General features: G+C 45.6%; 1 protein-coding gene across 2 annotated transcripts in view; it reads left to right on the top strand.

The window, feature by feature from the left end:
• Window positions 1-25,770, top strand: part of EEPD1 (endonuclease/exonuclease/phosphatase family domain containing 1) — a 63,442-nt gene that overhangs the window by 15,076 nt on the left and 22,596 nt on the right. For both annotated transcript variants that reach the window (XM_040591211.1, XM_040591210.1), the window contains exon 2: window positions 19,711-19,762. In XM_040591211.1, coding sequence (XP_040447145.1) covers window positions 19,711-19,762 — 52 coding nt within the window. The remainder of the gene's footprint in view (window positions 1-19,710; window positions 19,763-25,770) is intronic.

Raw genomic sequence — 25,770 nt, 5'->3', positions numbered from 1 at the left:
CAAAGCTTGAGCCGCCGTTCCCTGCTTTGCCAGGGCCGGTCTGTGCGTGGGGCTCTGCAGTCCTCTTGCATCCTTATGCTTTAAAGGCCATTCTTATGTCCAGACGTCTCCGAGCTTGGCACGCAGGGGTGCTCAGTGACTGGGAAGCTTTCAAAACTCCTTCCTGCATGTCATTGTGCAGCTGGAAGCTGGGATTGCTTCCAGCTCACTGAAGACACTCCGACATTGTTCCCTTCTAATCCCCTCCTCCTCGCAGAGTATGGTTTTTCAGGAGGCTAGCATGTTCCCTTGTTGGCTTTCCACGCAGGAACACAAGCAGCGGTTCATGGGAATAATGTAACCCCGAATCAGCGATGAGCCAAGGCGGAGAGCAGCTATATGGTGTGACGGTGGTACGAGCCCTCGGCTCTACGGCACGCTAGCGAGGGTGCCCAGCTAGCCGGGCTGGCTCATGGTGATGCTCCCATTTATCTGCGTGCTGGCCCGCCATCAAGAAGCACAAATGTTCAGCGCAGTGGGGCTCTGGGGTTTCAGCAGGAAGAAGCGATGCCTCCCCCTTGACCCTGCCTGCAGTCGCTTGGGGGTGGGGGTGGTGATTTGCTTCTGGTTTGCTGTTGCTTTCCACGTGCAGGTAGCCAGGGGAAATAAAAGCAGGTTAATGGGACAGGGAGGAGGGTGTTTTCTACTGAACCAGCCTTTTTTCTTCCCAGGCCTAGGAACAAGGGGAGAGAGAGAGAACAGCTAATGACTATATAGATACATTCAAATGTCTTTACAAGGACATCTTCCAGTGCAGGGATTTGACCTTGGACGTTTGGATTGCATCATTGATAAGATGGTGGCCTTGAGGTCAACTCACCTGATACCTGAAGGTGCTGCTCCAGAAGACTGTGCAGCTCTGGAGGCATTCACAGGCACAAGGAGAAAGAGCAAATGAAGGACAAAAAGCTAATTTATTCCAGCTAAGTTACTTCACCTTTTCCTGCCTTCTAGCAGGTCAGGAGCTCAGGTGAAGTGAGAACTTCTCCCGGCATGCCTGGCTGTGCTGCTTTTTGCTCTGCTGCTCCTTCTGGTATTATTAGCTGTGGGTGTTTGGAATGCTAAAGGAGTTGATTTGAGGAGAGGGAAGCTGGGGCAGAGTTGAAGCTGTAGTCTGAGGCACACGGAGGTGTGATAGAGGAGCTCGTATGTGCAGTTTAATAGCCTGGTTTTTCTTCAGGGTGTCTCCTGTTTATGAGAACCTGCAAACAGCTTTAGCCCTGAGCACCAGCCAGCTCGACTGGGATCCCTAAACCAATGGTGCATGGATGTAGGAGCCCCCTTCGCAGGGTCGGGCCTAACGTTCAAGTATCTCCTGTTCTGAATGTCCACAAATGGTGAAGATAACCTCTAAAAAACCGACAGGATTAATTCAGAGCGACACTTAGAAATTTTGCAGACTGTTGCGATCCATAATCTCACATTTTTTGCATTCATCCCTCAGAGCCATGCCCTGTGGAAAAGGCTGCATGCACCGGAGAAAGGAAGGATAAGCCGGGAGGTGGGTGGGATGCTCCACAGCCAGATCCCACGCTGATACACATGGTCTGCTGTGACTTTGGGGCATGTCCTTGACTTGAAGGGCACAGCAGTCAGAGGCGTGTTGCTGCACCTTCTCCAGCTAACCCACATCCCTTTTGCCTCTCACATCCTGTAGACATGATGGGTGTTTCCCTTCTTGAAAGAGTGTTTCGGAGCGTTATTGTGCTTTGGGGTGGGGGAGGGGAGAGAGGAAAGCAAAAGCCCAACACCCTGGTACCTCTGGTTTAGGAAAAAAGATGGTTTGCATGGCACGTGAGAGGTTTCTTCAGTGTGGAGCTAGCGGTGTGGTGGTTCATGGCAATGTTGACTAATTTGTGACAGCAGTGTTTTTCTGCCAGGAGCGTGGGGGCTGATTACAGCGAAGTGTTGGCTCACCTCGTGGTGTTACCAAACTCCCTTTGTATGCTGACTTTATGCCTGTGCATGCCTGTGTCATCCCTGCTTATTCATCAGGAGATGTTGTCTCCCTGGCACTGGCTTTCTTGCTCCGTGTCAGGGCAACGTGCATTTATTTGGGTGTTTTATGACTGAGCAGAAGTTCCACCATCGTTACCATGTATGCACACAGATAACGGCCTCTTACAAAGCTGGTGACAAGCTGAGTTGTCTTTGTCTTTCATAAAGTAGCAACTGGTGTCCCATCGCCCAGGTTTCTTTGCAGAGGCAGAAGTTATACCGCTTGGTGCTGACTGCCCGTGTGTGCCTGCTCTCGCTGCCTGGCCTGCCAGGCTTCAGTGAGTGCAAGGGCGGTGGGGATCGTAGTGGTCCTCACTCTGCTCTTTGGGGCTGTGGGAAGAGAGGACCCTGCCATCCCACCCAGGGCCCTCCTTTTGCAGCGAAAGGAGGAGCATCACAGCTGAGGATCTGCTCCAGCGATTGCTTAGCCTCTTTTTCTCTCCATCCCGAGTATTAAACCGTGCTTCAGCCCTAACAGTAAACTTTTTGCCTGAACTATTCGTGCTTTCCTCTGAAGAGGAGAAGGAAAATCTCAAATTCCTCTTTCTGCTCCTTTCTTCTACCCTGCTTTTCTTTGAAAGCTGTCCTTAGCATTTTTCTGTGCAGTTGTGTCATGAGGTGTTACATAAGTTGCCATCTCCTCCCTGGGCTCTCTTAAAAGAGGAAGGCATGACTGCTGCTTCTTCTTGTTTGTAGCCTTTCGTCCCCAGGTTTCCTCATCCTCCTGTGTCACTACGTGGTCATTTGCACGTGCAGTGCTGTCCCAAGCGGGACCACCCAGCCTTGCCTTTATTGCCTCACTGAGCATCCTGTGGGCTCAGTAATAGGTTGGCTTTGCCCTATAGTGTCACCAAAAGACTCCTCATTACCCCGCTGCTCCTTTAGGACTCACTTTTTTTTTCCTTGAGCTCCTTCCCCTGAAGACGGTGCTGCTTCATGGTCACCTTACTGAGCATGAGGTGCCAAACTGCAATCCCACACACAGCTTTTTTCTGCTGTGAGGTGCTGGTGAATGCTGCCGTGCTTGCTTCTTCCTTGTCATCATCCGTGACACAGCTGGTCTTTTCCTGAGCACTGGGGTTTGAGGCACTGGGGGGTGTGTGTGTGTGATTTTCTTTATCGTCTTATATGTATATGCCATAGTAGAGTTACCATTTGAATAGTATTGGATTGCTTAAACTAGTGAAAGATTGGTGAACATCCAAGGGGCCATAGGCAAGTCTGTTGTAGGTCAAGGTTGCTGCTGTGTTCTGGAAGCCCCAGGTGCCTGGCTGGCACCACGCCGGGGGAGCGGCCAGCTTGATGGGGGGACAGGAGCCCTCTGAGATGCCGCTCCATGGGCTCCCCTTCATCAGGAGAAGGCGTGGAGGCTTTCCTTCTCGCTGGATATCCTGGCCCCCTGCACTGCAGACCAGAATCAGTCCCATTGGAGGAATGAATTAACGTGGTGCCTAGAAGCTTTAGTACCCTTACATGTGCTGCACAGCGGTGTAAAGATGCTCTGCCTGGCCAAGGTGAATGGCAAGGGGAGTTGGTCGTTGGCTCAGAAAGGAGAATGAGTTTGGAGGCAGAGACCTGGAGTTTAGTCATGGAGAAATAAACAAGAAAACAAATGAAATCACCTTTTTGATGTGTGCAGGCTGTGAAGATATGCTAGTTATGCCCTATTAGAAGTCCGTTAAACTCTATTAACCTTTCTTACACTGCTAAGGCTTGCATAATATCAGCTGGTTTTTTCGTTCTCTTACACTAGTACAGAGGCTGTGTGGTGGGATGCTATTTTTCTCTTTTCTCTATAAAGCAAAAAAAAACCAACCCATGGGGTTTTTTTTGCCTAACCAAGGGAGATAAGAGAACTTCCTCTTATTAAATCCTGTGGCAATGCAATCCCAACCACATATTACGCGACTGAATTTAAGCACGCGGAGACATCTGCCTTTGGCAATTTTTATTTTTATTAGCGCGAGAGAGAGTCAGTGTTTCTGACTACATGAATCCTAGTAACCCCTAAGATGTCTGGCTGGATCCCTGCCTGCGCAGGGTTACTTCAGTTCAGGGAATTCACGCTGCCCGTGGCTTGTGGCAGGCTGCATCCACTCGCAGGCAAAGCACCTTACATCTTTGTCCTACTTGTGCTGCGTAGCACAAATAAGAAGATGGCGAGAATCATGTGTTTAACAAAATCTCCTTTTCATGGCTTTTTGAAAGGCTTTAAGAAGATATTTATTTTTTTTAATCCCCAACGAGTTCACAGCCTTTTAAAATTAGAAGGATTTGGGGGTTTGCTTATAAGTTTACCTGTGTCCTCTTTACAGGAAAACCATTGGTGACAGCTGGAAACAGAAACGTGTTTATTGTCCCCCGTTACACATCTGGTGAAACAGATAGGACAAGTCCTCCTTGCTTTAGATCTTAAGCCTTGCTTTGGAGCTTAATGGATACTAGCAGACTGGGTAAAAAAAAAATAAATTCCTCCATAGACGCAACCCTCTGCAATTTATGTAATGGTCATTTCGATAACTTTCTATAGTAACTGTTTATGTACCTGCGTACTGGCTGTGCACTGCGACAGCTGTGGCAGTTTGCAGGTATCTGTGTTTACTGAGAGCTGTGTAATGAAATTAATGACCCTTTCGTCCTCTCCATCTGTCTGATTCCTTAGCGCTCTGCTTTCGTTTTGAATTTTTATTTATTTTAATTTGTTTTTTAAAGAGCATATGGCTTTTAAGACTAAGCTGTAGCTGTTCGCAGTGTTTGGGGATTTATTTGACGTGCTTTGAGAAAGAGGCAGCCTCCAACTGCTGCTGCTGCTTCACAGAGTCTTGCTGAGGAGGCGGCTGTGATGCTTCCCATTGCTAAGCTAGCACTGGTCACCCATCAGGTTTTTCCCCTGCCTCCACCACCATCATTAGCACAAACCAGCATTTGCAGATTGTAATAAAAATTATAGCTAGGAACAATTTGGGCAAATTAAAAAAAAAAAAAAAAAAGGGAAAAAAGAAGGGGGGTGCTCTACAGAAATCAGAGCAATGCTCCAAACAGCAAAGAGTAAACGGTGAAGTAATGAGTCATGTGAATGCTTTCATGCACTGTTAAATGTCTATATGAGGCATTAAAATGGTCTAAGAGGAGAAGGCTATAGCTCTGTACCATCTCCATCTCTGACATCGTGTTGGATGAGTGTTGTCACTTCTCAGCAGCTTCAGGCGTATTCCCATCGCTGCGTAAGAAGCATGTGTTTCTGAGATCCTCCCGCTAGCCGCTTGTTACTCTTTCTCAACACCCAGAGTTTACCCAGGTTAATCTGGGAGCTTCTTGTCTGCCAAGTAAATTTTCTTCACTTAAATAGCTGCTGAATGCGGCTTGCTGAACGAGAGCGGTGACTGCTCAGACCGCTCGGTCTGCAGTTGCAAGAGAAGGCCAGGCTGTACGTGTTTGGGGCAGCGCCGCTTGCCACCTCTGTAAAGCACCTGGAGATCCAAAGGGAATAGTGTATGAAGACCCTGACTTTAAAATACACAGGCAGGAGAGCTGCTGCATGGTAGGGATGTGGCATGGGCAGAGGTCCACAAGGTGGTCACTTATGGCATCTGGTCGGCACTGCTGCCTGTCGGGGGAGGACGGAGCTCGGCCGTGCAGCCATCCCAGGAGGATGGAGGCAGCCAGCATGGTTGTGGTGCCGGCACTGGGAGTGGGTGCCTGGGTGGTGGTGTTGTGTTTCAGCGTGACAATGCTCTGCCTGACAATGTCCAGCCACGCCATGTTATCCCTTATCAAATTGGAGCACTTGGAGACTGGCACTGCGGTGCATTTGTTTGGTTTATGGGTTTTTTTATTACTCTGATAAATGCAGTGGTTGTATTTGTCATAAAGAAGTGGGAAAGTCATGACTGATGCCCTTAAGCTTGCAGGAGTTGTTCTAGAAATGACGTGGGTCCTGGGTCCATGGCTGTTCTGCCCCTTCACCCAGAGGTTCAGGAGGCTCCACTTTGATGGCAGCCTTCTTGAGCTTCCACAGTGCATTGCTGGCCCTTGCGACCGAGAAGAAACTGTGAGCTGCATTGCTGCTGTGTACAGTCCTCAACTACAGGGAAGTCCCATTGTACAAGGGATTTTTGCAAACATTGACTGAAAGATGGTTAATCTGCTTTTGCAACAGTGCCGACTATTGCTAGCAACATAAGCTTCTGTGTATGTAACCCATATGATGCTCTTCGTTTGGAACTTGTTATTCCATATGTAAGTATTCCACAATTTAAAACTTCCAGTGATGTCTTCCACAATAAGGACTTCAGATTTCTCCTCTTCTGTAGAAGAAATAGATTATTTTAATGAGGTTCCTTAACTGGTGAGATTTGTTCTGAACTCCAAGTCATGAGATACTAGAACACAAAGGCTGCTGTGACAAGTGAATGTAAAATAAATGAACTGTGCTATTTTCTAAGTACTTATTAGAACAAGGGAAAAACCTTCTGCTGTTCTTGCTTCAAGGGAATTTTTAAAATGGCACATTAATAAGCCCATGCCAGAAAATGCCACACTGGGTAGGAGCTCAGCAGAAACTCAAGTAAAGGATTAGTCGCCCTCTGCCTCCCCCATTCCTGAGGTGTGACTGCGTGACCGTGGTTTTGTGGTGGGTGAGACATCCCTTCTGTTGTACCTTTTGGTCAGATGTTTCACAACGGTGTGTGTCCTTCTATGGAGAGCGGCTTCCATCTTGACAGCAGCTTGGAGCCCAGAAAGTTTGGGAACCACCAAATGAGATGCTTATATGGACAGTGGTGACATCCCGTTATGTGAGATGAGAGCCGGGGGAAAAGCAGAGAAGCTGTTTGCCTTCTTTACAATGTGTCTCGCTGTGTCCTCTGAAGAATCTGGCACAAGCTATTGTCGGGGTGGGAGGAATAAAACATTACTTGACCCCATGTGTCTAGTCAGATAAACCTATTCCTATGTCAACAAAGACCATTGTGGTAGAACGTATTTGCCACACAGGGTAATTCTCCTTTATGATGGGTAATAAGTTATTGGACTCTGTAACAGTATGTAATCTGGGGGAGTGGCTGCTGTGGCAGATGGTAGCCCTTCAATCCAGAAGATCCTGGAGAAACTCGGCTGAGTCAACAGAAGCCTTATGACGTTCAAAAGGAAGCACGTAACCTCACACTGCAGGGTGAATGACCCCTTGCTGTAGTACAAGTGGACAGTTGGCTGGTTTGAGATCTTCAGAAGAGACATTAGAAGAAGCTTCCTCAATCATAAGTTGGTGCAGCACTGGAAGAGGTTATCTTGAGGCCGTGGAGACTTAGTGTTTTGGAGGTTTTCAGGTCTTAGCTGGGTGAAGCCACAGCGGACCTCATGATAGTGCCGTGTTGAGGTGGTTGTTGCATCGCACGGTCTCTTTCGACCAATGTTTCTGTGTTTGTGGTTCTGTAGTACTCCTAGAGACAGACACCCAGAATTTGGTTGATGTAGGATTCTTCTCCTTACCCTGCAGTCCCTAGGAATTTTCTGGGATGTGGCAGAAAAGATGAATGGTAGCAGCCTGTGGAAATAGGCTGTAGTCTGCTCTGCTGTATGTTTGCGTTGCATACTTTCTTTGAGTGCTCTGTCCCTTCTGCTTAGTATAGCTGTGCTGGAAAACTCTGCCAGCAAACTGAGCGGAGGCTGGTTCGAGGACAGCCGTTGGCTGGGAGAGTGCCGACTCAGCTGGTTTTTCTGACTTTGAGAATTCAGGAAGGATTACGTTCTCTCCCGGATTACAGTTGCAGCTATGTGATGCATCCCCTGGAGGTTTAAATCAAAAACTTTCCGTGTTATTTTGATACTCAGAGCAAAGGCTATATGAGGTTGTGGCTTTTTGCTCATCAGAGGCTTAAGCTTCATGTAGCACCCACCACACTTCGAATTCATTATTAAATTAAAAGACAACTGGACTGATAGAAAGACTAGCTGGTCTGCTGTTTGGGTTGAAGTTATATAAATGGCACTCCAGGTGCCCCATAAGCTGAATTCCCTATTCTAATGCAGTATCTTGTGATGTTGTAGGTGAAACTGGTAGGATACTTTTGTAATTAACTCTTGGAAAGGAGGCTTTTAACTTTTTATCCTTATGTGACAGGTGGTTTTCTTATCTAGTTTGTGCTTTCTGCGGGCTCTTGCAGATGCGACCTCAGTATTGGCTGGTTGTTATTTTCCGACTACAATATGCTTTGCATTTCTGGTGACCTAAGAGTGTAGCATCAGTGTAAAAAAAATTTTTTTTATGGCTTGACATCAACTCCGCTTGTGAGTAGCCTTACTCAGTTGTCTTCAGTGGTGTATCTGACACCTGAAGACTCGGGTGCATGAAAGACAGAGGAGCGCCATCTTCACTGGTATGTGAAACTCCGGTTTTCTGCCTTTGCTCCCTCTGGCCCACTTCTTTTCACTGTTTTCCATTTCTTTACTTCACATTTTGGAAAGTGCAGTTGACCTTGGTTTTAGAAGGATGGATGGATGCTTGTATTCCTTCAAAGCTCAGGCATCAAACTGTTCCATTTTCTGTAATCTCGAAAGCAGGCTAGCCAAGTGATTGTTTTGAGGAAGTCTCACTTACTGCGGCCTTTCCTTTGCCATATTGTATAGATGCTGCAAAAAGACCCAGCTGTTGGCAGTGGATCCTGCTGCCATTCCTGTTTGTGGTGCAGTAGACGGCTGTGCTGACTGATACGCTCAGCTCTGTTGATGTGCAAACTTGACATGAGGCTCAGCCTGTGCTGGAGACCTTTGCTGGAGTAGTAATGCAGGAATGTTATCTTGTCAACCCCCCCCTGGTTTTCCCCTTCATGGTTACAAGGCCTCAGTCACCTTGGGAAAGTCTTCTCTTCGTCCTTTGATGCTTGCTCCTTGCTCTTGCAGAGCACCACAGCATCAAGGTCTTGCCACCAGCTTCATTCTAGAAGCGTGGTGGGGCTGGCTTCTGACCACACGGTGGGAAGTCCTTAAAATGGTCAGGCTGTCTGCTAATGCGGTTTCTGCTTCATTCTCTACCTTTTGTAATGATGCGCTTCATTTTATCCTTTCCGTCCAAATGTCTTTGAATTTGGGAGACAGCATAAGCTGCTTATGAAATAGCCGTAAAGTACACTTGACCAAGCACTGCTCTTGATTTCTGTAGCGTTCCTGTCCCCTCGTTGCAGTGCCTCTCCTCAACAATTTCATAGTGTCTGAGCACCTCTTGTTTATGTTCTCCTATTTTAATCCTCAGTGTTCAGCCTCCTCCTCCATTTAAACAATTCCACCTTGGCATGAAGTCTTCTGCAAAAGATGCTGGTATGAAATGCACAATTGCTGTGGCACTCTGCCAGCCTCTTCCAAGCAAGCAGGAGCCAACTTTTGAGGGTCAATCTCTGTTAAGAGCGTACTATAAAAGACTTTGAAGTTCTGTATCCAGATTCAGTCAGGAAGCTTCGGCACTCTTTGCATAATGCCAGGATAAATGGTACTGTCACTCAGATGCCACCAGCTGATTGTGGTTCTCCCACCAACAAACTGCAGCATTGCTCTTGGCCCTGTGTTTAACAAAACAATCTGGTTTCCACTGTACGTATGCCTTTGTAAGGTTTTTAACTGGGCAAACCCACTTGTCTGAGAGGAAGATGTGCATGTATGACACAGTAATATTGCATTAAGTTTCTGATGGTGAATAAGGAGGCTTGAGAAGCTTTCACACAAAAGCTTGATAGCTTATGGTTCACATACCTGACGGAGAAAGAGAAGCAAACTATTTCAAGTCATGTTTTATTGCTTCCCAAGTTCAAGTCTGTTTTGCAGGGACACAGAGGTAAATTCTTCGATTAGAGTCCCTGTTAATCACTTTGCCTTCTAAGGCCTCATAATTTTATTGCCGGCTTCGTTCTTTATGGCAGAACTATAGTGTGGTGGTGTGCCCTTTTCCAAACATGCCCATTTGATCTAATTAAGGACTACTCAGTTTTGCCATTGCTGCAGTAGGGCAGGGTTGGATTGGAGAATGTGCCGTTTCTGGAACTAAGAAGCCCTACCCCAGCAGGGAATGATTCAGAAAATCCGGAAAAAGAGCCAAATGCCAGAGACCACTTACACTATAACATAATGCCTATATTTGGAAGCTCCAAGTCACCTTTGATTTTTATGAGATTCTAAATTTTTGCTTTTGGTCTTGTTCTCCTCCCTTGTTGGACAGATTTGAGTAATTCGGTGCAAGTTAAATAACTTGCCCATGTCCCGTTTTAATGACTCAGAAGAAATCAACGTTGCTGCAAACACAATACTCTTTGTGAGCCTCTCTGTTCCTGCAGAATTATAAGGAAACAGGCATCCTGTGAAAAATTAAAAAAAAAAATATCTTAAGACTGAACATTATACAGAGCATTTTCCCCATTTCAAAACTACTGAACATAAGGTGAACCGGTTTGAAGTGAGACATTATTACTCTTAGATAAATATAGTAAGAAATGCAACATGGAAGAAAGAAAGTACATTTTATCATGATAGAAGTTATACTAAAGGCCCACTCCCCCCCCTCCCCCTTTTCTAATATGGGCAGCTGGGTTTGGTTTGCTGTCTGTCAAAAGTGAGTTGAAACAACTTGTGTGTTTTTTGTGAGTGAATATAACTGTCATCAGATTATTGTCATGTGTCGCTCGTCATCCCCCTCACCACCTTGTAGTAGTATTCTCTTCTGCTTCCTGAATTATCATATAGTGAAGTGCTTGGCACAGAAGTAATCAGTGAAGGAGTAGGTGGAAGTGGTGACAAGGAAGTCTCCTGGATTGTCACCCTGAGTTTTGCATGGTGTTGGAAGTTAAGCTGCATTGCCACTGCCTGTACCTGGTCCCTGTTAGCAGAGACATGCAGGCAAGATTGCTGTGTTCAAGATACTTTAATATAGGTATTTGGTTTGCTTCTGTTTTATTCATTAGGCTATGACTCTATAATCTTCTGTTACTGGCAGTCTCAGGTCTTCTGTGGTTTCATCTCATCCATTTGGGAACTTGGGGATTATTTTCAGATGCCTAGTCTATTTTAGACTCTCTTTTAATTTTATTTTATTTTTTTAAATCAACAAATAATGAGTTAGAACAGATTGATCCTTTTGAGCCATTTGTCTAATTAACCTTTGCCTCTCAGGAATCAGCTTTGGTTCTGTTCAATCAAGTGCAATGTATCCCAGCCTTTAATAACCAGCATTTCTTCTGAGAATCTTGGAAGTCTTCCATGACTTTTACTTTTCTAACTGCTACCACTCTGTTGGCATTGCACCTGTTTGCAGAAGGAGACTTGGGGAAGGGCAGGAAAGAATAATAAGAGGACACCAAGAGAAAAGTCCTTAGGATGGCCTATAACACTTAGCAAAGTGCTTCTAAAAAGTGCCGTTAGCTCAGGGCTCATGTCTTCAGTACTCTGCATCCCAAATTGAGAAGGGTTAGCAAATCTTTATGAACATAATCATGAATGAAAGGATTTATGTGCACATGGCACGCACCCATAAGTGTGCCCCTTCTGCAGCTTCTCTGGCTTAAAAGTTAGAGGCAATCTTCAGAAAGGGAAACTTTATGCAAGTGGAAATGAGTAGACAATGTCCAGAGTTCTTCCCTCTTACCTGGAGAAGGAAAGAATTAGGCCTGAGACGTGATCCTCTATGTGTAGGAGGAGCTACACAGGCTCCCTCCCTGCTGTTCTTATCCTCTCTTATGCTGGAACCCCCCAGAAACTGCACAAGTGTCCTGTTGAGCATCAGTGCCTCACAACTCAGGAGACACCTTTTCCAGGTAGATGGACAAGAAAAGAATGATGTTCCTTCTGCTAAAAAAAGTATAACAAAATAAAATAATTCAGTTCCTTCACTCAGACACTTTGGGAATTTTGAGCAGCTCCTCTATTAAATTCACTGTGCGTGACCTGCTCTGCTTACTGATGTAGGAAATGTCTCTATGCACAGCAGTGTGGATTTTATCCCTTTGGAAAGAGCTTGGAACAAGTGTTCCCAAGGAGAAGGCCAAGGTGGCTTCCAGGTCTCATTATGCATAGGCATTCACATGTTTTCTGCAGCTGGCTGTGGCTTGGGTAATTTTGTGAGCATTTCTTACTCCTGTCAGAGTGCTAGGAAGAAGTCTGCTGTTCTTGCAACCTCCCTTTTTGGTTTTGCAGTCATGCATTGGGAATACACAGTGTCCAGGGTTTATGAATCATCGTTCTGTTCCTGCCATGATATAGCTGTGCTGAAACCACACTATCAGCTGAACATAAATCAGGCCCTCAATGCAAAGTTCTTAGGTCCTGCAAAACGATGCACAGGGATAGGAAAGAGAGCAGCAAGGAGAGAGCTGCATGTGAGAGAGGATTGAGAGAGCATCCCTGGACCCAGGGAAGTGCTGAAATGGAAGAAGAGAGCAGAGAACTATTTCAGTTGCCTCCTGCCTGTTAGCCTGGGTAATGCTGCTGTTTCCCCTCATCCGCTCTCAGTAGTAACCATCCATAATTCATGGTTTCCCCCTTTTAGTTCCATTACAGTTTCCTTTCTCCCCGAGAAAAATACTTCAATCACTCACATAATGTAATAGGAGGCGTGAATGCAAACATCGGGGGAACAGTGTTCGCCTGGCCTGTGCTGCACCGCCAATTTGCCTGATGGATTTCAGCTTCTCTGCTCCTTCCATTTACTCCTGGTTCCCTTCGCAGCTGCAGTGCCTTGATCCGCTTTTGAGTTTCAAACCATTCTGCAGGCAAATCAATGATGACTAGACATCAAAGAACAGCTGCTTTCATCCGAACTAGAAAACTGCAAAAAAGTGGCCTAATAAAAACATACATATATACATATAGTTATATATAAATATATATGTTTAGAAAATTACTTATAAGATTTATAATAGCTATTTAACAGGCAAGTATATATAATGTCTTTATAGAAATATATATGTAAAATATATATATGCATATATATAAAGTAAATATAAATACGTGGGTTTTTTTAAAAAAAGGAAATGCAGCCCCCTAGTTTTATCTTAATTTGCACTTACTGTAGATGTATTTTTCCTGAGAATCTTCCAAATCATTTTGTTGTGTCATTAGCTGGCAGCTAGTCCCAAAGCAATATGGCATGGTATTCCCATCCAAGCCCGTCAGCTTACTTCATAAGCTCTCTGGTGGCTTCCAGCAGCCGTTAAGACGTGGCAGTGGACACGATTTTTCCTTCCATTTAAGGAGTGATTGAGAAGACGCAGATGCTTTTAGTGGAAAAGGGAGAAACTGATTTTATTTCCTTGTCAGAATTCATAGGGGTAGATGCAGAAAGTTTATGAGGCTGAAAGTCGTTAAGCATGCTTTTTTTTCTTTCTTCTGTCTGCTTTTGGTTTTGCTGGGGTTTGAATGGACAGGGTCTTGCAGGGAAAGACAACTTGGTAAATGGGATACGACAGCAAAAATGAGATGGTTTTTCACAGTGCATGCATTGATGATGGAATCACTGGGGCAGACAGTGCCAAGAAACCAAGCCTCAGGTCTCATTAGACATTAGCAGCAAGGGACAATTCCAACTGTGGAATTAAAAACAAACAAGCAAACAAAAAACCCCACAAACACCACGACACCATCCCCCAGGTGTCTCCTCCCCATTTGCTTAAGCAGCAAGTTTTTCTGTGTTTGTCACTTTTTGGCTCTTTCCCCACCCTCCATGTACTTGCACGTCCTCAGTGCCTAAGCTTCTGCCTGGGCTTAAAACAATTAGCAAGCAGCTAATCACAGCCCTGAGCCTCAGATGGTCAACAGCTGGCTGCAGCGGAGTGGTGCCACAGCCCTCCTGGTGAACACGGACCTGTGCCGGTTGCTGCCCCATCCTTGTCGTTGCTCACCCTGTCCCCTGGCAAGTGCCAAGGGAGAAGCAGGGGCTGTGGGTTGCGGTGTGAATGGCGATGAAACGGCGTGTGCCCTTTCGGTGGGAGAGCTGGGGACCGAGGTCAGGTGTGAGGAGAGTGGGCAGCTGGTGGGGAGTGCTCCCACCTAGGTGCCAAGGCCCATCAGCACAGCTCAGCTGCATTTCTTTTGGGCATTTTTGCTTCCAACACTTGTGTTTCATGCCTGTCTCTTTAGAGCAGAACTGATTTGTGAGTGAGGGAGGTTTGTGTGGATATGCAATATAGTTTTAGCACACAGATTTGATGACCCAAGGGGTCTTGTCCTGTTCTTTTTGCTAACTAACCCCAATGTGAGCCTGTCATCAAGCACTCCAGTCACGTGCATCCGTGCTCTACTCTTGGATATGTAAATCATCCACAAAACTTCGCTGTGGGCTGTAACATGGTTACGGGATCTTATCTCAAGAACAAAGAGGGAAAGTTTATGGACTGAAAGGGAGTGGGGAGGGAATGATTTAATGATATTCAAAATAACTGTTTGGAGTTGAGTGGGTTTTGCACAGGCTATTTATAATAATGTCTGTGAGCCTAGCTGAAGCGTGATTCGGTACAGCTGTATGCTGAAGACAGAGCCAGAAAACTAAGAGAAGTCAAATGACATTTCTTGATGTTGTTAACTTTAGTCAGGCTTGTGCGCTGACTAATAGAAAGCATGATTTTGGGGGGAAAAAACTCGGGCCTCAAGCAAATATGTACAAGTTTGCAAAGCAAACTGAGACTGATGCTCAGTTCAGGTCACTGCTGGACGAGTTGGTCATGACTGGCAATGAGCCCTGTGCCATCCCAGCCTGCAGGTCGGAGCCAGGCAGCGCTGGCTGTCTGGGGAGCTCTGCTCTTCCAGGCTGCGGAGGGAGGCTGGCTGCAGGAAGGAAGACCAAAGTGGTAGTAAATCTGGCTGTGCTGGCATGCCTGGAGACTCACCATGCACCAGGTGTTTGCAGGCTAACAAGGTGTGGAGAGCTGAGGCATAGGTGCTGGGAATTCCACCTTCCAGCCAGGGTCTTGCTGCTCTACCTTTGCAGCCACCCTGCATCACAGCACCGAGCAGCTTCTGTGGGATGCCATCGTGAAGCCAAGCGTTGGCTTAAATGCTTCACCGACTTTCTGAGCACTGAACTTAATGCTTCACATTTTCCTCATTTCCTCCTCTTTCCCATTTTCTCAAAATCACCAGGTTCTGCACTGGATGGGATCCTCAGCCGCACCCTAGATGCAGGTCACTGTGCTCGTTGATGCAGGGCGCTGCTCTGGAGACCTTCTCCCTTGATAGTGGTCACCAAGTGACTGGTGTCCCTAATGGCTGGAATTCTACTGCTGTGCAGGGATGGTCCAGAAGCGGGCTGTAATCCTAAATCCTCTCTACCCCTATAGCAGAGCACCCTCCAAGCTGGTTTTGGAGGAAGCAGCTTCTCTCCCTCAGGTGAAGACCTCGGTTCATTCTGTATGGAGAGATCTTGGATCTGCCTTGCATGGCAGTTGCTGTCTATCCCGTGTGCCTTGCTGCAGAACCATAGGTTTGCTGGTTTGCAGGCAGGTGACTCTGCAGTGGTTCTTAGCAAGGCCCTGACATCCCCTGTCGCAGGAGCAGCTGGGATTTTGTGGGCAATGTGACCTCAAGCTGGGAAGCGAAGCTCAATGCGAATAAAACACAATGATGGCTCTTGGTGAATGGGGATGCACCAACCAGTAAGGGGCCTTATTGGCAAGTTTGCAGTATTGCAAAAGGTTGCTAAAAAGGCTTAAATTATTCCTGGCTATGTGGGATTACAGCGAGGAACCCAGTGCTACATGTTTTTAAGTAAGAAGGCTTTGAGGAAAGGATTGCAATGCTACCCTGAGGCATAGAGTTGTGCTGTAGCTATAGGCGTTTGCTCAGCACTGTGACTAATCTGGAAACCAAAAGGAATTCCCTTAGAGGAGAATGCTGTGCATCACCCGCAGCCAGAAAAAGAGGGAGTCATGAGTTTCCTTGACAGCACATCATGTTTGCATATTTTTATTGCTGGAGGAGAGTCCTTCATCCTGATCACTGCATGTTTTCAAGTATTTTGAGTGTGCCTGGGGTGCCAGGATATTAATGTCAATAGCTTTGTTTAAGTAGATCATGTAAGTAATTGAGTCAGTGACTATTTTTAATAGGGCTTTAGATACAAGCAGGGCCATTTTCAGCAAGTCAGTGTAGTTACTTGTATTACGGGTTTCCTACCAGTGTACTTTAAAGCTGGCAGATAGAGCAGGTGCTCCAGGAACCAAAAGATTTCGTCAGGAAATATGATTTTTCTACAACTTTATTCATAAGTTAGTGTTTGCCTACCACAGGTGAGGATGAAAGCAGTGACGCCATGGCATATAAACAGAGTACTTAAATGTTGTGTTGTAGATGACAAGAGCTTGGGCTTCAGCTTTGGCTTTTGGTAACTCTCTTTGCATTTCTGCTTTATCAGAGGTTTTTTTTTCCCCTGCTCTCTCAGTTGCTGATTATATTCCCATTTACTCTGAAATCCTTCGTGAACACACAAGCTACAAACAGCATACATAGTTAGGAACTGCTTTCAGTGTTTGTAGGATTGCTGATGTAGTGCCTGAATAAGCAGCCTGATTTATTTTCAAAGCGTCAAACCTCCAAAGCAGCAGCCTTGAAAGAAGCTGCATTTCCAAGCCACCATTGTATGAGGTAGCACATACTAATGTTGCTTGGAATTGCTGGAAGAAATAGCAGTAAATAACTGGCTATCAAGAGCAGTTTTCCAGGTAGTGGACTGTAATCCAGTGGGCAGAGACAGCATCTGTGATGGTGCTTCAAGGGAAGAAATATCGTGCAGCTGGCTGTATGAAGGCTGATGTTTGAATTTGCTGATTCCTTTTGACCCAGAAAAAATACTGGAGTCACCTGAGGAGGAAAGAGTGAAGTACTGGGCAAACATTGATCTCTGAATATTTGTAACAGTGGAGGGAAGTCTTTTTCTCACCAAGAGTCAAACCCATGTTGATAGACATCATGTAACACTGAATTTAGACTTGCTTCTGGCCCGGCATGTGCAGTATCTCTACAGGACGTAAATGTTTTGTATGGGTTTTTCACCTCTGAACAAGAGTACAGCATTCCTGTAAATATAATGAGGTAAAGTAAAAAGATTCCTGCTCCCTGTTTTATTGCTTGCTTCTGTGCAACTCTGTACACTTTGTTTTAAATAAAAGCATACCAGTTGAGGGAGTTGTTGTGGGGCTTTACTGGTGTAAATGGGAAGGAGGGTAGGTTTGTACAGAAGGATGATAATCTCTGATGAAAACAGCACTTGCATCTGGGTCAGTCTGTGTCTTTCTTCTGCGGGTGTTGAGTGTCAGATAATCCACGATTAATGTTCTAGAAATAAATCAGTCAATCGGTAGAAGCATCAGCAGCCTGGATTGATAAATTCTACCTTTTGATGATTAAGCAATGGAAAAGTCGCTGGCTTCAAAAGGAAAAAGACCAAAGTAATTTGCATAACAAAATCCACATTGTTGTACAGCTTGCCGAAGGGAATGGCAAAATGTTAGATTGTACAAGGTACACACAGACTTGAACCGATCTTTGCAGTGACCCAGCTGGCTGTGAGCATCCCAGTTGCCTCCAGTTCAGCTGAATGCTTGTGTGCAGGCTAGTGTGTTCACCACATGGTAACAGAAAACCGTGTGCCCCCTGCTACTGTAGTGGTTGGGCTTTAATGGAATACTTTTTTCTTTTTCCTGATTATCCCGTTGTTTTCTGAAGCATCTCCACCCTCTCTGTCTTGGGAGTGATGGCCTCTGCAGACTGGAAATGCGTGGTCTGGGGCTGTTTTATAATTCATTGGATTTAGGCTTTTTATGATGCTTTGAAGACATCTGAAAACTAGAAATACATTAATAGAAATACATTTGTGTTTAGGGGTTAGGCTGTGAGTACCTGTAGCAGAAGGAATTGTAACAGAGTGGAAGGACAGGACTAAAGCTGCATTTTGCCAGTGGCTGTTACTGGATGGGTGTACATAATTAATGTATAAGAAGTCAATGGAGGCTCAAGAATTATGCAATGCTGTTCTGAGGTTTTCAAAGACTAATAAAACTTCTTGTAGTACATGGCAAATTATATCCTTTGGCAGACCTCTATGTTGACTGTTCGCAGAGTCTTGAATATGCACATTTAACTACACTGGCTCTCTGCTGTGTCTGTCTACAGAGTCTTAAGAGTCTTTTAAACAATATTTATATGTATAATTTGACTCTTCTACTGCTGCACAAATTTTATTGTACCCCTAGGTAAGGGAAATTACCCCCCGAAGCCCAAGGATAATATATTAAGCGACTGGTTTCAAGACTGGGTAAGGAAGGTGAGCAGTCAGAGTTGCAATAATGGTCTAGTGCACAGTAAAAAGCCTGCCAGTGTTCTGCAAGCCTGGCTTGGGGCAGCATGGTGTGGCAGCAGCTTCTGCCGTCATGGGAGGACATAGGGGATGACGCCAGGACAGGTGGGTTGAACTGCCCTGAGGAAATGAGGTTCCCCCCTCATTTGATTAACCATATAGTGAACCTAAACATTAGCTTCGTTAGGCACCAAAGCTGTAGAGAGCTAAAGTTTAGGTGGGCTGAATTGTAACCACACCATCCTAAAGCAGATGCCCGGCTCTGTAAGTGAATGTGGTGTTGATCCCTTCTATCCCTGGCCAAGGCAGCTGCTGTGGACCGTTGATGGCAAGTGCCCAGGGATGGGGAGGTGTGAGGTGTGGCCTCACCAGCGCTGCTGCTAGGGGAGCATCACCTCCTCAGACCTGCTGGCCATGCTTTGTCAGTACTCCTCAGCTTCATACCTGTCCTGTGAGCCCTGCAGCTCCCTGGGGATGCAACAAGATCCTTTCCTGAAATTCCTTAGTGTAGAAAGGATTGGGCTTTTCCACTATGTGGGGAAACGTGCAAGTAACTGAAGCAGAAGGAGAATGGATAATTTCGAATTACTCATTAAACGTATCATGGAAGTATAGATGTGTATATAAGGTTCTCTTATGTACCTTGACTTTACCTGTGATCTTAGCTGTCTTATGGGGCAAAATCCTGTTTGAGTAACTCTCATAATCTTGAAGTGAATGAAATTCCATGTGCAGGATTTAGCTCCTAGAAGTAAACTTAGAAAAGGTTCAGTAGATGAAGAAATTTGGTTTTGATTAGCAAATGGCATTACAGGAATAATAGTTATGGATTATCTCTCTGCCCTACTTTCAAACAGTTATGCACATTTCCCTCATACCTCCCTCAATTTTCTTGAGCTGGGTTGTCTTAGTTACTGTGCCTCATATATAATACAGAAAATCCCTGGGAATGACTGTCGTGGGACTCATAGAAACCTGTTGATACTGAGGAACAAGGCTGAATAGAAATTATAGAAATGTTTAGAGTCTTTCTCTGTCATTCAGAAGATCCTTCAGTGTAAATTTAAGGTATTAAAAATGTAACAATTAATGCAGTTTCTCTGTAAGGTGAATTCGGGTATGCTTGTAAGTTGGAAACCAGAAAATCTCTGGGACAGCTAATTCAAAGCGAAGAAAGTAACACTGGTTCTCTCTTGCTTTTTTGTATATTTTTCATATCTGTACCTTTATAGAATCTTTTTTGAAGTGAGAAGTTAAAAAGAGAGCTTCAGTTCTGCTGTTACTTGTGTTTCTGTAATGCTTGCAATGGAGTGATTCATTATTTTTTCCTCTCTGTTTTTTTCTTACAGCATCAAGCTTTTGGCTGTGCAGGAGCTGGTCGATAGAGAAGCATTGGAAAAGGTATTTAAAAATATATCTTATACAACTGTCATAATACATCTAAGTTCTTAAAGTCCTTAGTGTTAGTCAGGCTTCCTAACTTTATAGGAAGTCATGCAGGATAAAATAGGGCATCTTCCTAGCTACATAGTATGTGAATCAGAGGGGCAATGTTTTGTCCAAGTTGACTGCATGCTTTTGATGTTTTCTGATTTTGCAGTGGGCTCGGGGTAAGCAGTGTCTCTAGACTGCCCATATTAGCTTTTGCAGCATCAGTTCCTTGCTAGCAGCTAGGATAAGTAGATGATTTGAACGAACAAAGATGACCTTCCGAAGCAGAAAGACTGTCTGAGGAGCCTCTTTTGAACATCCAGCTCGGGAGAACAGCAGGAGATGCCGTGGCAGAAGTGTGGTTTTGTTTAGTGATGAAAGGATCAAAGCGCGTGTGGTGCCTGCCAGCCTGAGCTCTCCTGCCTGCCTTGCACGGGGGTGGTCCCGCCTTTAAGCCCGGCTTTCCAGGGATCCGAGGGGGATGCCATCCACCGACCACCCCAGGGACGGCGGGGTTTACAAACAGCCCGTGCTGGGCTGGGGGGGGGCAGAGAGCAGGAGCCGTGCCGAGCCCGGGGCTTGCTGCGTCCAAGCAATGTGGTCCCACACAGGGGGTGCATCCCCCTGGTCCAGCGCCTGAGACCTCCCGTTGGCTTAGCCAAGCCACCGGTGCCTCAGCAGCCTGACGTCCCACCTGCAGAGCCCCAGCAATACCAGTAGCCTCAAAAGGCTGGAGGGTTTGTAAATAATAAAACCTGTTGTTGCCCTTCAGCCAAGGCTGTTGCAAACACAGGAGTACCCTATAGATTAAATATTTCCTGCTGCGTGAAGAACCAAATGTATTTCTTATTAGTTTATGATTTTGCTGGCCTGGAGGGTAGGACTGGACTCCCAGTGCCCATGTTGAGACCAGCGGGTTCCCTTTACTTTCTGCACCAGCTCCTTAATCTAGATGACCAAGGAGCCAGCCAGGAGGCAGCATGGCAATAGGAGAGGCTTGGTAGGATTCAAAGAAAATGACTGGATCCGGAGCCCTGCTGGGAAAACTGCTGCCTTGTGGTGGGCATTGAGCTGGTGCTGCCCCTCTGTACCTATAGTGACCTGGCAAGGCTCGGGGAGGAAGGAGGAGACCTTCTCCTGCCTTGAGCACATCCTGCCTGTGTGATGAAAGCGCAGGTCCTGCAGCACTGCGTTAAGGGCTGCGTCTGCTAGCTGCTCTCGACATACTGGGTAAAACGAAATCCAGCAGTAGTGGGTGCTTCAGCCTCGTGCTTTGCCCCTGACTGGAGATGCGTTTCACAGAGGTCCTACGTACAACCCAGATAATTCAAGAGGGGCATCTCTTCATTGGCTTTCATGAACTCAGATTTTGACCCAAAGAGGTGGCTTTTCTTAAAAGACAGAGACTAAGGACTAGGCAGGTGATACTGTAGTTTTCTGCATGAGTAGAAGACACAGTTCTCAACTGCTCGTTGTGCAAAACTGGTGAATATTCACAAACTGTTGTCATTTGCAGCAGTTGGTTTCTCTGGCACCTCTAGCCCTGTACGCTGCTCACCTTGCTGTTGAGCTTGCAACTCCCTTCAGCACAATGCCTCCTAAAGCACAGCCTGGCATGGGTGAGTGACCTCAGCCTAGTGGGAACGGCTGTTTGAGGCATCGTCTGGAGCTCTGCAGGAAGCTCCTCAGAAAGGCTCAGCCTCAGAAAAAATGATCTTTCTAAATTGAGCTCTCTGAATATTTGATATCTGCTTTCATACAATGCCAAGCTTAAAGAATTTAAAAGGCCAGTTTAGCCCTCTGGAAAATAACAAGGTTGGAATTATGTAAGTTCAAAGACATTTGCTCTTTATTTTTCAAGTACAGGAGGGAAAAAAATAGTAGACTAGAACAAAATCCCTTGTCCTGCCTGCTTGCAGAGTCAGGTTTTGTGAACACGTGCTGGGTTGTGCATTTGTAAATCATTATGTATCTATGTTATATTGCAGGAATACAGAATATTATTAAATGATAATATTTTAATGTTCATTGCAAGACTGATTTTTTTCTGGTTTTTGAAGGGGAGTTTTCTTTAAAGTAGCTATGGACATGATAACCTGAAAGTGTTTTTCTATAGAATACTTTCTAGTCTCTCATAGATGGTTTTGAACTTTTGTAACCTTATTTCTAAAATTCAGTGCTTAGCTTTGAAAGTCTTATTATATCTTTTTGACATTTGCATGGGAACCCAGATTGAGCAGCAGCACACTGGTGAACAGCAGTGCCCCCTGAAATGGCTTAGGGGCACCCACTGGTGTTTGTGCTGCAGACTAGCTCCATTAAATCAAATCACATTGAAGTTAAGGGCACGTGTAGCGAGTCTCTTGAGAACCAGGACCTTGAGACAATATCAGAAAATTATCTTGCACTGCAAAGCGCAGTTTACCATCACATATTTGAAATGGGTTGACGGTCTGGGAGACAAGGCATATGAAGCAGCAGGCTGTTGGAGCAGGATGGGAGAACCCACTTGAACTGTTGGGGTCTTGAGAAGATGGCAACCCCCTGTGGGCATGTCGCAGTAAGCTTTGCCCTCGTGTAGCAGAGTGCCACTGTGCTTCAAAAGCCTCGCATCAGTTATTTACTGATTGCTTACAGCAGAGGGGTTTAATGCCATTCTGACTGTCTTGGATAATTTGTTATCTTTAAATGTTTTTCCCACCTTGGCCATCAAAAATAAATTGATCATGCCGTGAGAAGCTTTGTGTCATGCAAAGACACAATTGTGTCTTTGTTTAATTTCCTAAATCCTAATGTTTTGGCAAATTTGGCCAATGTGACCCTTTATGCCAAAGATCTACCACACCTGACTGCATTTATGCCTGGGTTGCTGAGACAGGAGGAGTAATTAGCAGGGTTTCATTACAGCTCATCCTGGCTTGGGACAAGCTTGTGTGACCCTTGGATGCTGCTCATCAACTGGTTTGTTTCTCTGGGGTGCCACGGGTGCCTGTAAGCACTGCAGAAGGAGTTGTTGCTTGTGGAGCTGGACCCCAGCACTGTGCTTGCTGTCATTAAGAGGAACGGAAAAGTAGTAATTTATCTCTGTGAAACAGGACTAGGTCACATAAGAACACAGATCTTTACCTGAAGAAAATTCTGGGTCAGAGACAGGCTTGTTTGCATTTGTTTTGGCCATAGCCCATCAGACCTGTTCCAGCACGTACTCCATGTGAGCACTCTCACTGTCAGCTTAAAACTAAGCTTACCTTGAACCTTCAAATCGATCTCTTTCTGCCCCCCAGCCTCCTCGCTGAGCTTGCCCTGGGGCTGGGGGGTTGCCTTGCTGCTGTGCCTTTGCTTCAGAAGTGCCGCTGCCGTTTGCCAAGGGCAGCGACAAATACAGATGGCAAGATGTCAGGGGACGGCTTGCGGTCCTGACAGCCTCGTCCCCACAAGGGTTCAAGGCCTCTCAGGCTTTAGAATGAAGTATCTCGGTCACGCAGGTCTGTTGGCGCTGTGTCCTGTGTGAAGCATCTCTTCCTTTTGCAGAAGCACAGCTCTGGGGGAGACCCCCAGGGACGCTCTTGCCCCAGCATGTTTTTGAGTACTTTACTGAGTCTAATTTGGGGAAGTCCTTAATTGCACATGAAGAATTCTACTTGGCAAGTGTTAATTGTATTGGGAAAGGGGAAAAAAAATAATTGTCCTGAGGGACATGCTGTTTTTATAGTTTAAAAATAAATCTGTTTAAGTAATTAGCAGATTGAACTGCCTAGCCAGGTGACATTTCACATTGGTTGCTGGTTTAACGTTTAAATCTGTATCCTTTTCCATAGGCAACGAGTATGCCAAAATGATTGTTCTCATTGGTGCTTGGTGCCAGTAGGATGTGCAGGAAGGGTCATCTGTATTGTAAGAAAAATAAAAATATTCTTTGCATTCTGCCAAATGTTCCCCCCTGCACTTTTCAGGCATTAACACAGGCTCTTGAGCTCATTTCTCCTTCAGAGGTAGGCTACTGAGACAAGTTAAATAATCTGTAAAACAATGTTATATTTAGTAACCCCCTGACAGCTTTTTATAAGGTATGCCTGCTTTGTGAGCAAGCAACAGTAACCCATTATTTTCCTATTTGAGTATTAATAAGCAAGTGCATCTGCTGTTACTTGAGATGAGAAAGGGCTGTCCGCTTGACTCCACAGGCAGAGCGGTTTGGCTTCTCATCTAGGAAATGCAGATCATGTAACTCTGATCCACAGTTTGTGGAAGTGTGGAATTCATCTGCGAAGCGATGATTATTCTGCTTGAAGTTGGAAGTGATCTGTCTAGGCTGGCATGAGGGATATGCTGGGTGGGCTGAAGCGCGGTAGGGAGTTGGGGTGAGAACTGTGGTTTGGTTCGGGGATGATTTTTCTGAAGTTGATGATAACTTGCAGCTTGAAAATCAGGGTCGGTAACATTGGTTTTGCTGTCTAGTCTGTGCCGGTGATGGCAAATTTATGCACTGTGAGCTACGTCCATCCAAGAGGTCAGTGAAAGGAAAGTGAGAAGGACAAAGTAATGACCAGTGGGCTTACATTGCCTGTACAGGGGTTTTTACCTTCACTGGAGAAGTCTTGGAGGTCACAAATCAAAAGGGATTGGAAGTCTTTCACCTGGCATTCAGAAGTAGAGGTTCTGTAGCTGTGAATCACAGGATACATTTGCTGGGCACTGGGAGAGGCAGCGACATAGCTTCCAGCCTTCTTAGTACAGGAAGGGATCTCTTCTGTCTGCTGGCCAGACGTTACATGGGCATTTCTGCTGGTGTGGACATGAAGACTTGAGATGACAGAATGAGAAAATTCTGATCAGCCTCCTCCTCCACATAGATTTCCCCCCCCACTGCCCCATATGAAGAGTTATATCTCTTTCCTCAAAGAGAACATCTTTACCCTGTGGAATAAAATGTAAAGCTTAGCACTGTTAAGCAAGCAATCCATATGATCTGTGCTCTTTTTATTTTTGCTACCTCCCTCAGCAGTACTGATGGCTGGATTTGTCTCCCATGATGTGGAATCTGCTTCCCAGGTTTCTGCGCCCATAGGAAAGCCCAGGTATCTGTATTTGGGAGGTGTTTGCTAGATGCAACCCCTTCCCATTTGTGCAGAATATCCATACTGTGCCTGAGGAATCGAGGAGCCACAACTGGGGTGATACTGGGGAGCTGGCATTATTTTAGTAAAGGAAAATTAACCTGCCCATCATTGATCAGAAGCAGCTTTTTTCTGAGGGGAAACACAATGACAAATGTTGCCCGCTTTTCCAGGGTAGGGCCCGGGAGATGAGGACAAAAGGGAATGCTTGTTTCTTTCTAGTGGCATCGCTCTAACAGTGCCATTTCAGCGGCAGTCAAAAACGGGTTTGTAAAATGCTGAGCTGCCCTGTGTGTTCCCTGCTGCAGCCTTCTACTTTCTACGCAGCACACAGAGAATTTTAACTAAAAATCTGCTTTTGTTTTCTCGATCCAGTGTACTGTTTCCTCCAGATATTATCTGAACATAAAAAGTATGACGTCAATTGAGGTTCCAGAATTTCCAGTATGAAATGCATCTGCTGGAGGTTTTTATTTATCTTTTGTCTGCTATTTGAGTAGATTGAGCCAGATCAGTGTTTAATCATGATTAAGCCCATTGTAATCTCTGCTTTTTATAAAATCCCTCTCGGAGCAGGTTGTTTATTTGTGAACGGTTACCCCTAGGAGCTCGTCGGCGTTTGGAAGAGAGGTGCTGTTTCCCCTTGCAGTGGCGAGTGTAGGCACATCACTTCTTGTTGGCAAGGATATAAATATGTTTGTGTATGCACTTGCTAGGGCGGTTGGAAGTGAGCTGTAACATGCCTTGACATGGAGCAGCTGGTCACCTGAGGCCATTTGATGGCCCGTCACCATGTCCTCAGTGAAAACCCCCAGTGGCTGGTCGTGCAGTCAGTGCTGCCCTTGCAGGCAAGCATCGTGC

The sequence above is a fragment of the Falco naumanni genome, chromosome 4 (assembly GCF_017639655.2).
Source record: "Falco naumanni isolate bFalNau1 chromosome 4, bFalNau1.pat, whole genome shotgun sequence".
NCBI lineage: Eukaryota > Metazoa > Chordata > Aves > Falconiformes > Falconidae > Falco > Falco naumanni.
This window is presented reverse-complemented; position numbering and strand designations above follow the sequence as displayed.